At 39.5% G+C, this 11,725-nt stretch overlaps 1 protein-coding gene across 2 annotated transcripts in view; it reads left to right on the top strand.

Annotated features, from left to right (window-relative positions):
- The first annotated feature begins 1,043 nt into the window (after positions 1-1,043).
- LOC135965569 (POTE ankyrin domain family member G-like) overlaps positions 1,044-11,725 on the top strand; it is a 30,132-nt gene continuing 19,450 nt past the window's right edge. The window contains exons 1-6 of one of the 2 annotated variants that reach the window (XM_065522621.1): positions 1,044-1,280; positions 1,461-1,651; positions 6,045-6,159; positions 6,319-6,492; positions 9,686-9,792; positions 11,119-11,256. In XM_065522621.1, coding sequence (XP_065378693.1) covers positions 1,044-1,280; positions 1,461-1,651; positions 6,045-6,159; positions 6,319-6,492; positions 9,686-9,792; positions 11,119-11,256 — 962 coding nt within the window. Of the gene's footprint in view, positions 1,439-1,460; positions 1,652-6,044; positions 6,160-6,318; positions 6,493-9,685; positions 9,793-11,118; positions 11,257-11,725 lie in introns of both variants that reach the window. The other variant, XM_065522620.1, reaches the window with a different exon arrangement.

Below are 11,725 nucleotides of genomic sequence, written 5' to 3'. Positions count from 1 at the left end.
ATAGCGCTAAACAGCAAGCACACTCCTAAGGGAAAAGTCTCAAGGGAAACTATTAAATATATTAAACTGAATAAAAATACGACATATCACACTTGATTCAACACAGGTGAAGCCAGTGCTGGCAGAAAATGTGTTTCACTAAATGTGTATGACGGAAAAGTAGAAATTTCTCAAATAAAATTTCAGCTATCACATCAAGAAAGTAGAAAATAGTAGCAAAATAAAACCAAAACAAATATAAGAAAGAAGCCCGAGCTCTGAGCGGCAGCCGTGGCCACCGGCAACAGCACTGCCACGAGTGTCTTGCGGGCTTTCCTCAGAGGAGCCTGTCAGCATCCTCCAGTTCCAGGCGCTCTAGCCCCTGTCCTGCTTCAAGAGGCTTTTTCCAACCAGAGGCCTCTCCTCCATAGCCTGAAGGCTCGGCCAGTTCCCACGAAGTTTGCTGGGAACGCAAGGCTGTCACTGATATTCGTGGCACCAAGACTTGTGCGCAGGTTGCACACATTGGCCACTGTCTGTGCCACGTGCAATGACGCCGCCTGAGGCGCGCACACCGCACGCGCGCCCGCGCGCCCGCGCAACGGCTTGGCTAGCCTGTAACGGCTAGGCCTGGCTCTGCGTTCCTGGCTTGGCTTGGCTTTCCTCGCTTGGCTCGGCCTTAATCGCTTTGCCCGTGTTTCTCGCTTGGATTGACGTTTCCTCCATCGCGTTCCTTTGCTGGGCTTGACCTTTTCGCTGCTGGGCTTGGCATTCCCTTGGCTGGGTTGGGTGTTTCCTTTGGGCGGGGCGGGACGGGGGTTGGCCCTTGGGGGGGGGGGCGGGGCGTGGGATCACCCCGGGTGGGTGTGGGCTTTCCCCGGCTGGGTGTGGGTTTTCCGGGGTGGGGTGGGCCGGGCTCCCCTGCTGGGGTTGGCAAGTTTGGGCTGGGATTGACCTTTCTCTTCAAACAGATCAGAAACCCAGAATTTCCTGCTAGTTGGTGAAACTGGTTGGTAGAGGCGATGTGCTCGCGACTACCGGCCTCCCCTGGCTGTTCAAAGCAGATGGTGGCTGAGGTTTCTTCAATACCTGCTGCCTCAGCTGTGAAGAAGCCATTTGGTCTCAGGAGCAAGATGGGCAAGTGGTGCCACCACTACTTCCCCTGCTGCATGGGGAGCGGCAAGAGCAACGTGGGCACTTCTGGAGACCAGGACGACTCCGCTATGAAGACGCACAGGAGCAAGATGGCCAAGTGGTGCTCCCACTGCTTCCCCTGCTGCAGGGGGAGTGACGAGAGCATTGTGGGCCCTTCTGGAGACCAGGAGGACTCCGCTATGAAGACGCACAGGAGCAAGATGGCCAAGTGGTGCTGCCACTGCTTCCCCCGCTGCAAGGGGCACGGGGAGAGCAACGTGGAAGCTTGGGAAGACTATGACGACAGCGCCTTCATGGAGCCCAGGTACCACGTCCCCAGCTGCAAGGGGCGCGGGGAGAGCAACGTGGAAGCTTGGGAAGACTATGACGACAGCGCCTTCATGGAGCCCAGGTATCACGTCCGTGGAGAAGATCTGGACAAGCTCCACAGAGCTGCCTGGTGGGGTAAAGTCCCCAGAAAGGATCTCATCGTCATGCTCAGGGACACTGACGTGAACAAGACGGACAAACAAAAGAGGTAACCGGGCCTGGGCTGGGAGGAGGTGGGACGTGGGGGGATGATGGGGACATACCCTCCTGGCGGGATCGGGGTCCTGGCTTTCTGTTCCTCCGCAGGCCCCACACCACCCTGGGTGTGGAAACCTCAGAGAGGTCAGGGCACAGGCCCTTTATGAACAACAACACAGAAACAAAACTTTAGCTGATTTCCTATCCGATTATAATTTCCCTTATAGAGCACTAATAGACTGTATGAAAGTGATTTAACTCGCAAAATCAAGTCGATGCAGCAGATTATTTTTAATGTACACATTTTAAAACAATGTTCTATACATTATAGAAAGGTGTATATTGAGAACTAAGTCCCATAATATATCAACTTCTGGGCTAAATATTTTTCAAATAAAATCCAATATGGATTTGATATCAATGTACCCTATGTAAATATGTCCTTTACTGAGGAACCTTACAAGGAAACTGAAATGGGAAGATGGTTTGTGTCCTTGAATAGGAAGATTCGTTTTTCTTAAGATGTGAGCTTTTTCTGTGTTTATCACTTTTACGTAAGCCAAATAAAAATAGCAAAGTTTTAGCATTTTTACACTGCACATCCTGTATTTTATTGCTATAATAAGTTAATTTTTAGTAACAGAATGGAAAAAGACTTGCTTTTCCAGATATCAAAATGTGATGTGCGATTTCCACAAATTGTTTACTAACAACTGAAAAATATCAATGAATAGAACAGAATAAGAAATCCGGAAATACCCAAATATATGTAAGAATTTAGCACTTGATAATGGCGATGTTTCATATTGATAAAGCAAGATTAATCATTAATAAATGAAATGCATGCTGTTTGGAGAAAACTAGCTAGATTTTTATGTCACAAAAGTAAGTTCCTGGAGTATAGATTAAAGTTTTTAAATATACAAAAGGAGAAAAGTACCAGAAGAAAACACAAAAGCCTATTTATATATGCAACTATTTATTTATTTACTTATTTTTCTGGGACAAAATCTCACTCTGTTGCCCAGGCTGGAGTTCAGTGGCGCAATATCAGCTCACTACAACCTCCGCCTCCCGGGTTCGAGCAATTCTCTGCCTCAGCCTATTGAGTAGCTAGGATTACAGGTGCCCGCCACCACACCTGGCTAATTTTTTGTATTTTCAATAGAGGCAGGATTTCACCATCTTGGCCAGGTTGGTCTTGAACTCCTATCCTTGTGATCCACCCGCCTCAGCCTCCCAAAGTGCTGAGACTACAAGCCTGAGCCACTGAACCAAGCATATATATGCAGATATAATAAAATAAGCTCAATTTAAGATTGGGCAAGGTACTTTTTTGCATATCTACCAGTGACCTGTGCACATAGGAAAACGTAGTGTTCCTGGCAAGAGAAGGAATTTAAGTTAGAAGAGGAACGAAATACTGTTTTCTATTTAAGTTAGAAGAGGAATGAAAGGTCGGCCGCGGTGTCTCACGCCTGTAATCCCAGCACTTTGGGAGGCCAAGGCAGGTGGATAACGAGGTCAAGAATTTGAGACTAGCCTGGCCAGCATGGTGAAACCCCATCTCTACTAAAAAATACAAAAAATTAGCCAGTCATGGTGGCATGCACCTGTAATCCCAGCTACTCAGGAGGCTGAGGCAGGAGAATTGCTTGAACCAGGGAGGTGGAGGTTGCAGTGAACTGAGATTGCACCACTACACTCCAGCCTGGATCATGGAATGAGACTTCATCTCAAAAATAAATAAATTAATTAATAATAAAAATAAATAAATAAAGGAATGAAATACTGTCTTCTATCCACAAAGTTTGTGAGGGTGAAGAACAGTGGTACTTATGTAGTTGCTGAAAGTTTAAGCTGCTGCAACTTTTCTAACACACTTCGATGATAAGAACCACATGTTAAAAATGTGTATGCCTTTTACCTATCAACTCTATTGTACTGAAATGTCTATATGAAATAGACACATATGTTTTTCTTAGTATTGCTTAAAATAGCAGTGTATTGAGAAGAGCTCACATAAAGATTTTATGAAAAACTTTCAGTGCATCCATAGGATGGAATAACATGTAACCATTGAAGGTGTCAGTAGATACAGAGATATGTTGACGTGCAAAGATGTGCTTTGCTATATCAAGTGAGGAAAAAATCAGTTTGTTATACACCTACACAAACAGAATCTGCTCTTGTGTTACCTGAAAACATGTAGAAAACATAATCAAACTTATTTCTGGGGATTTGTAAGTGAAGTTCTTCCCTTTCTCTTATCTGTGATTTCTGCAATGAATATCTGAAAAGTTTTAGTTAAATTTCACTAGTAATGAAATAATCCTTGGGAAGAGAAGGAATGTGCTACTTGCATAGATACAAATAATTTCTCACATTTTATTATTTATTTTTATTCCTGTGGATAGCTATCTTCTGTGAACTTTTACCCTCTTGAGAAGTAGAAGGTTTCTGTTTACCTGTTCCCGTAGATTTTATTGTATATACATTTTATTATAAAATTATCTTTTCATTATATATAAACATGTGTAAAAGGTATATATTATTTTATTTTAGTTATATATTTATGAAAACTAAAATAGCAAATATAAATGACCATTACTATTGTAAATGTATTGCTCTACTCAACAGGAGCATTCTTTAAAAATATTGAACTCCCAAGCTGTGTTTATGCATTCTTTCAATCCGTTTAGTCATCAAACATAAGCCAGACACCTATTATGTGGAAGGCATATTCTACCATCTCCCAGGATCCTTCCGTCTTTGAAAACTTCATATTTACCTGCTGGGCCTGAGCAAGTTGAGAGATTTAAAATTGGGGCATTAGGAGGTAATCTCAATTGAAACTTTTCTTCCCTCCTTTCAAACAAAAGCATTTCTGAAGGTAGACAATAGCAAAAGATAACCCTCAACTACCCTTCTGAAAATGTATAAGTCTTGGGTAAAGACTGTTTTAGTACTTTTAAGAACTAAAATGTGGTACACAAACAGCATGGAATACTATGCAGTCATAAAAGAAAGAACGAGAGCATGTCCTTTGCAGGGACATGGATGGTGTTGAAGGCCATTATCCTTAGCAATCTAATACAGGAACAGAAAACCAAATACCGCACGGTCTCACTTATAGGTGGGAGCTAAATGATGAGAATGCACAGACACCTAGAGGGAAGCGACACACACTGGGGCCTATCAGAGGGTGGAGGGTGGGAGGAGGGAAAGAAGCAGGAAATAGAACTAATGGGTACTGGGCTTAACACCTGGGTATTGAAATAATTTGTACAACCAACCCCCTTGACATGTTTTTACCTATGTAACAAACCTGCACATCCTGCACCTGTACCCCTGAAAGTAAACGTTGAAAAAAAGCTCCACAAATAGTTTCATAAATTCATTTTAAAAGGAGAAGAATTATAACAGTCTTAAATCCTATGAATGATTGGAAATATCTAATGTACATACATTGTATAAATCTAAGTATTGATAAAAATGAGCCCATGCCATTCATTTGAATTTCAAGCTTTCTTTGGCTTAAAGTTTTTGAAAACCAAAGTAAGAAATAGATTATTTTAGAAATTTGTTTGTGTTTTCACCTCAGCCTTCTTATTCCATACTTCTTTTAAGAACTAAAATTTATCTAAGTGCTAGTCATCAGACTGGAACTGCCCCAGACGTGTTATATTGTAACATATTTTACTTAATGTAAGGCACCAGGGATTGTATGATGCCCCATTATTGTATATCTCAATAAGAGAATTATTTAAATGCTGCCAATTATAGTTATAGTAAATCATGAATTATAAGTGGTATTTCAGTGTGAGAAATGGTGAAACATAGAGACAATGATCATCTTAGAATCACTAAAATACATCGTTACCTGTAATCTTTAAAACATACCTGAAAGTGTAGGTATAATTGTATCATCTCACTGAATTCAAATGTTGTCTTTAGTGGTATTAGTAAAAATTATAATATCTTACAATTACTGAGCTGTTATTTGTGTTAGGAACTATTCTATATCTTTCGTGTAGAGTCTTATTTAAGCATTACTGTGGTTTCCTCTGAGAAATCGACTCTTTTCATTCCCATTTTATTGATGAGGAAATTGAGAGCCAAAAAAGGTAAGCAACAGCTGGGAAGCATCAGAGCTTCAAGTAGGATTCCAGCCCACGTTGAATGCCATTCAAGGGCTCTGCTCTTCCTATTCAAATAGGCTGCTCTTTCATTCATACAGTGAGTCATGAGGTAATAAGTAGTGTGCTTTCTTCAAAGGGAAAATAAGTTTGTTTTGAAGGCAGAGTAATAGCAGGCTATTCTGTGTTTGCTATTGCATGAATCATTGATGTAGCTGTAGATCGTGCACTACAATTTCCTAAAAAGTCTTCTCACTCTCATAGGACTGCTCTACATCTGGCCTCTGCCAATGGGAATTCAGAAATAGTAAAACTCCTGCTGGACAGACGATGTCAACTTGATGTCCTTGACAACAAAAAGAGGACAGCTCTGATCAAGGTATGCAGTAGTCAACTATATCAGCATGAGATGGCTTTGATTTCAATACATAGCATAAAAATGAGTTTTCTCATTTAAATGGAACTAGTTGGTGAAAGCTGTGGAATGTTAGTTTTAATTCTCAGGACTTATAATTTATTTTTGGTATAATACTGACAGGCTGTACAATGCCAAGAAGATGAATGTGCATTAATGTTGCTGGAACATGGCACTGATCCAAATATTCCAGATGAGTATGGAAATACTGCTCTACACTATGCTATCTACAATGAAGATAAATTAATGGCGAAAGCACTGCTCTTATACGGTGCTGATATTGAATCAAAAAACAAGGTATAGGTCTACCAATTTCATCTTCAAAATACCGAAATGCATTCATTTTAACGTTGACCTGGGTAAGGGCCAGTTTTCCATATTTGGAAGCTCAAGCATAACCTGAATGAAAATATTTTGAAATGAGTTAATTGTCTAAGACTTTATTTTAAATATTGTTACTTTTAAAGAAGCATTTGAGGGTACAGTGTTTTTTTTTTTTTTTTTAATGCTCTTGTGGTTTATGTTTTTTTAAAAAACACTGAATTTGTAAAAGGTAATACTTTGTTTTTTTTCATGCCAGGTTTTTTTTTCCCCTAATAAATGTAAAATGACAAAATTTGCCCTGGAAATAGGTTTTACATTAAAACTCCAAGAAAACTCTAACACAGTTCAGTGAATAGTAATCCTGCCCCTTTGGCAAGTTCCCAAAAAAACAAAACAAAACAAAAAACAGTAATAGATAGGAGGTGATGGATTTCTCAGTGACAAGTCTTTTTCTCAGTGACAAGTCTTAAGATATTTCTGATTGCACATGAGGCAGAAGCGGAAAGGGAAAAAGACAGCAATCAGAAATATCAAGGCCAATTTGGAAATTAGGTAATGGAGGGAAAGACCATGAAGAGGTTTTCTGTGTGTGTGTGTCTCTGCACGTGTGTGTGTGTGTTGCTGTTGATCATTCATTTGTTTCCTTTGTATGGTGAGACAAGGTTCTTTTCAATTTTAGAGAATGACAGTTTTCAGTTTGGGAGAGGGAGTTAGTGGGTTGTAAACTGCTTAGAGATCAATTTCAGGAAGCCTCTGAGGATCCAGATAGGCAGTGAATAGGTGGTAATGTAGTGGGAAACACTTGAGCAGAGGGAACGACAAGTAATTAACTGACTTAGTGTCCTATTCTGGTAAAAATGGCCAATTGGAGTCTCAACTCTGCTTTCAACTCTAGAATATCTTGATGGGAAGGTGGGTGATAAGGGGCTTATAAGGAACAAGATCAGGTTGGATTTTGAGTTTACTAGACCTTGTTCTACTCTTACCGGGGAAAATTATGTGATGTTTTCAGCAAATGAGTCTCTCTCCTACTCTTTCCTCTTTTTGGCCAAATCCTCAAATGATAAAGGGAATTGGTTATGTGGATGAGCGCTGAGACTGAAGTAATCATCTATTGCACTAGCTTCCAGCTAGAGTTGTGCATTCCAGTTACCTCAGGAAAATTTTTAAATAATCCACAAGTCTAGGCTTTCCCCTGAAGATTTTGATAGAGTAAGTCTAATATGTACATTTAAAAATGTTTCCTTGAAGCCAGGCGTGGTGTTGCATGGCTGTAGTCCCAGCTGCTGGAGAGTCTGAGGTGGGAGGATTGCTTGAGCTCAGGAGTTCGAGTCTAGCCTGGTCAACATAATGAGACCCTGACTCTAACAACAACAACAACAACAACAACAAATTTCTCAAAATCTGGATACACTTCTGCTTAAGAACCATGAATACATAAGTGTAATATGTAAATTCTTATGTCTCAGAAACTTAAGATATTTCTAGAAGAGTTGGAGTTGGATATGTGCTAATTCCTTTAAATCTTTCCTTTCCAATAACATTAATCTAACTTTTTGTTTGTTTGTTTTTGAGATGGGGTCTCAATCTGTTCCCCAGGCTGTAGTGCAGTGGTGTGATCACAGCTTACCACAGCCTTGACCTCCCCAAGCTCAGGTGGTTCTCCAATCTCAGTTTTTGTTGTTGTTGTTGTTGTTTGTTTGTTTGTTTGTTTAGTAGACACGAGGTTAATGCCATGTTTTTCAGGCTGACCTTGAACTCCTGGGCTCAAGTGAATCACCCACCTCAGCCTCCCAAAATGCTAGGATTACAGGTGTGAGCCACCATTCCTGGCCAAGTCTGACTTTTATATGTGGATGAGACATTAAAATGAATATTATTGGCACTATCAGCTTACGGAATAATACCTTTTCCTTTATACCTCCAGTTATTCCCTGCCATTCAGAAGGTCTTTAGAAATTTGCAGTGAGTAGTCTTTCATTAAGTAGAGAATGGCCCTCTCAGGATTTTGTGTCTCTTTGTTCAGATATTCAAGTGCTTAGGTCAGTAAGTCATTGTTAAGAGCAGAGTTTTCTCAATTAGAATTGTAGCAAATTCTAAACCTTTTTTTTAATCAATTGAAGCTGTATTGTGGACTATCCATTATGCCTCTTATGGTTGCAGAGCTTTGACATAATCAAGATGACAGGTTTAAACACTAAAAACCATGGAGTTATTAAGAATACAGACGGGAATTCTGTTAGTTTCAGTAATCCTATGAACTGATGATTTAGTTAACAATCTGGAAAAAGTAAATACAAATAGATTTTAAATGAATGAATGGAAAAATTCTTCAAATGGGCAGTAGGAGTATTAATAGCAATTTTTATTGCACATTGGAGCTTGAACTTTTGGTAAAACATGTGAAACTTAAGAAATATTTTACATTCAAATTCTTGCTTTATACACAAGAATTTTGTCTTAGGGTTGGATAATATAGAGATAAAAGATACATCCCCTGCCCTCAAGAAGCTCTTTGTTTAAATGGGAAAAAAAATCATCATCCAAAAGTGCCATGCCAAATGCTGGGTTAGAAGCAAAGAGTCTTGGAAGCAGTAAATGTTGAAAGTGAGGTTTTTTTGTTTTGTTTGTTTGTTTGTTTGTTTGTTTGTTTGAGACGGAGTCTCGCTCTGTCACCCAGGCTGGAGTGCAGTGGCCGGATCTCAGCTCACTGCAAGCTCCGCCTCCCGGGTTCACGCCATTCTCCTGCCTCAGCCTCCCGAGTAGCTGGGACTACAGGCGCCCGCCACCTCGCCCGGCTAGTTTTTTGTATTTTTTAGTAGAGACGGGGTTTCACCGTGTTAACCAGGATGGTCTTGATCTCCCGACCTTGTGATCCGCCCGTCTCGGCCTCCCAAAGTGCTGGGATTACATGCTTGAGCCACCGTGCCCGGCCGAAAGTGAGTTTTTGAGATGATCAGAGTTGATGTGGTCAGGCAGCGAAGGGGTGTTTCCAAGGGAAGCAGCAGCATGTGGGAAAGCACAGAAGAGTGAGATGGAAGCAGCTACATTTGATTTACTTTCTGTGAGTGTAAGTCCATGGGATCTTATATAAAGTTTCCATTTCAGCTGAGAAATACATAATTTTTTGAATTACATATTGTTTTTGTTTTATATTGTTTTACAGCATGGCCTCACACCACTTTTGCTTGGCGTACATGGACAAAAACAGCAAGTGGTGAAATTTTTAATCAAGAAAAAAGCTAATTTAAGTGCACGTGACAGATGTGGAAGGTATAGTTATTTCTTTTAATCTGTGTGTTGTTCGAGATTGATAGCAGTCACTCAAGTCATAAATAATAAATTAGTAAGATTAAATTATACTTATTGGGACATAGTGATGAGTATCAACACAAATCAGTTAAGTAGAAAAACAATTATTTGGACTGGGCAACATGAAGAACAGTTTTAGTAGGATTCATCTTCTCTTATTGTATTGACTGATGTTATTTGTTGTATGATGTTTTTGGTTAGATGATATTAGGTTAGCTAAAGGGATTTCATGTTAATTTTATGAAATGTGAACTTTAGCTTTTAGTTTACTTTATGACCCAGTATTGAACTTCTTAACCTTTTCTAGTAGTTTTTAACCTCTGTGTCGTATATGCTTTTCTGCTAAATATGCTGCATGAAACATAAATAGGAGTTGAAAATCCTTTTTTCTATTCAATGACTCTGCTTTAAGTTGCCTTGTTTGAAGAATATTAATGTTAGCTTATCCCTACTTGACAATTAATTGCTATTCCCACATACTGTGGGTCCAACAGCTTTTCCTTTTTTATTTCCAGTGTATTTTGATGGTTTTATTTTTAACTGGTGTGGAGAGAGGGAGTGAAGATAGTTTTTAGTGGATACACTTTTCCTTTAATGAAGGCAAGCCGTAGGTGGGTGATAAAGAGAAAAGAGCTAGGCTTTGGATTCACACAAGACTGGGTTTAATCCCTAGCTTTCTTACTTGGTGTGTGACCTTGGGAATCTTATTTACCACCAAAAGTGTTGTCATATATGAAAAGTAGGAGAATATATCCTTCAAATTGATTGTGCATAAGTAAGGAAGATATATATGGCATTTAATTCAGTGCCTAGCACATGCTTATTGGCATCATTAACTGAAACTCTTGTGACTATTCTTACCATTATTATTAATATTACTGCTTTCAGCAAGCAGAGAGCTCTTACTTATCTTACCCTCTAGCTGATTTTCTATTACAGCATATCAGTCTAGGGAAGCTGTAAGGAAATCTTCACTTATAACTTTGTCCACTTCAGATAAGTGGCCCTAGCATTGTTTCTTGCCCATTGAAAGACTTTAAATTAATGTCTTCTACTTTCCAATACCTCACCGAGATAAGAGGTTTCCTTGTTGTCCCTTCCTTTAAGCCCTGTTGGTATTTTACAAAGATGAACACTTAAGCACCCAAGTGCTTGTGTGTTTTAGTGCATGTAAATCTTTAATTCTGCATGGACAGGCAAGATGTTAAGTTGATAAAGTATATTAAATTAGCTTTTAAAATAAGTTTATTACAGTTCCTAAGGGAGAAATTTTCTCTGTCATTTTAGAAATGCTCTCATACTTGCTGTACGTTGTGGATCAGCAAGTATAGTCAGCCTTCTACTCGAGCAAAATATTAATGTCTCTTCTAAAGATCTATCTGGACAGACGGCCAGAGACTATGCTGTTTCTAGTCATCATAATGTGTAAGTGTTTACATTAAAAGGCGAGTTAATGCTAAATTGAGGTTTAAAATAATTATAACAATAGCATCTTACATATCAGGTGAGATGTCATAGTGCCGTTCAGCTAGTTTTAGAGTGGCAGTCAGTTAGTCCCCTGCATCAGCCAGAAATCAGAAAAAAAGCAAGACAATTTAGAAGTACCAATGGATACAGGATTCTTTATCTCAGGACTTTTAAGACCTTGATACTTAGAGATCCCAACATTGTTCATTTCATCCAAGTATAACACCTATGGATGGGATTAAAAAACAGTGTCATATCTTTTATTTTTCTGATTAGTTGTTTGGGTCTTGAAATGTCCAGCTTAACAGAAAGCCTTGTACTGTCTTCTGGAGACTATTTCCTACATACTCCTTGAATTTTTCAATAACTGAAGGGATTCACTAAATCTAAGGAAGACAGTCCCTTTTATCAAGTCAGAAGGAGGAGA

This window comes from Macaca fascicularis, chromosome 10 (genome assembly GCF_037993035.2).
Source record: "Macaca fascicularis isolate 582-1 chromosome 10, T2T-MFA8v1.1".
Classification (NCBI taxonomy): Eukaryota; Metazoa; Chordata; class Mammalia; order Primates; family Cercopithecidae; genus Macaca; species Macaca fascicularis.
This window is presented reverse-complemented; position numbering and strand designations above follow the sequence as displayed.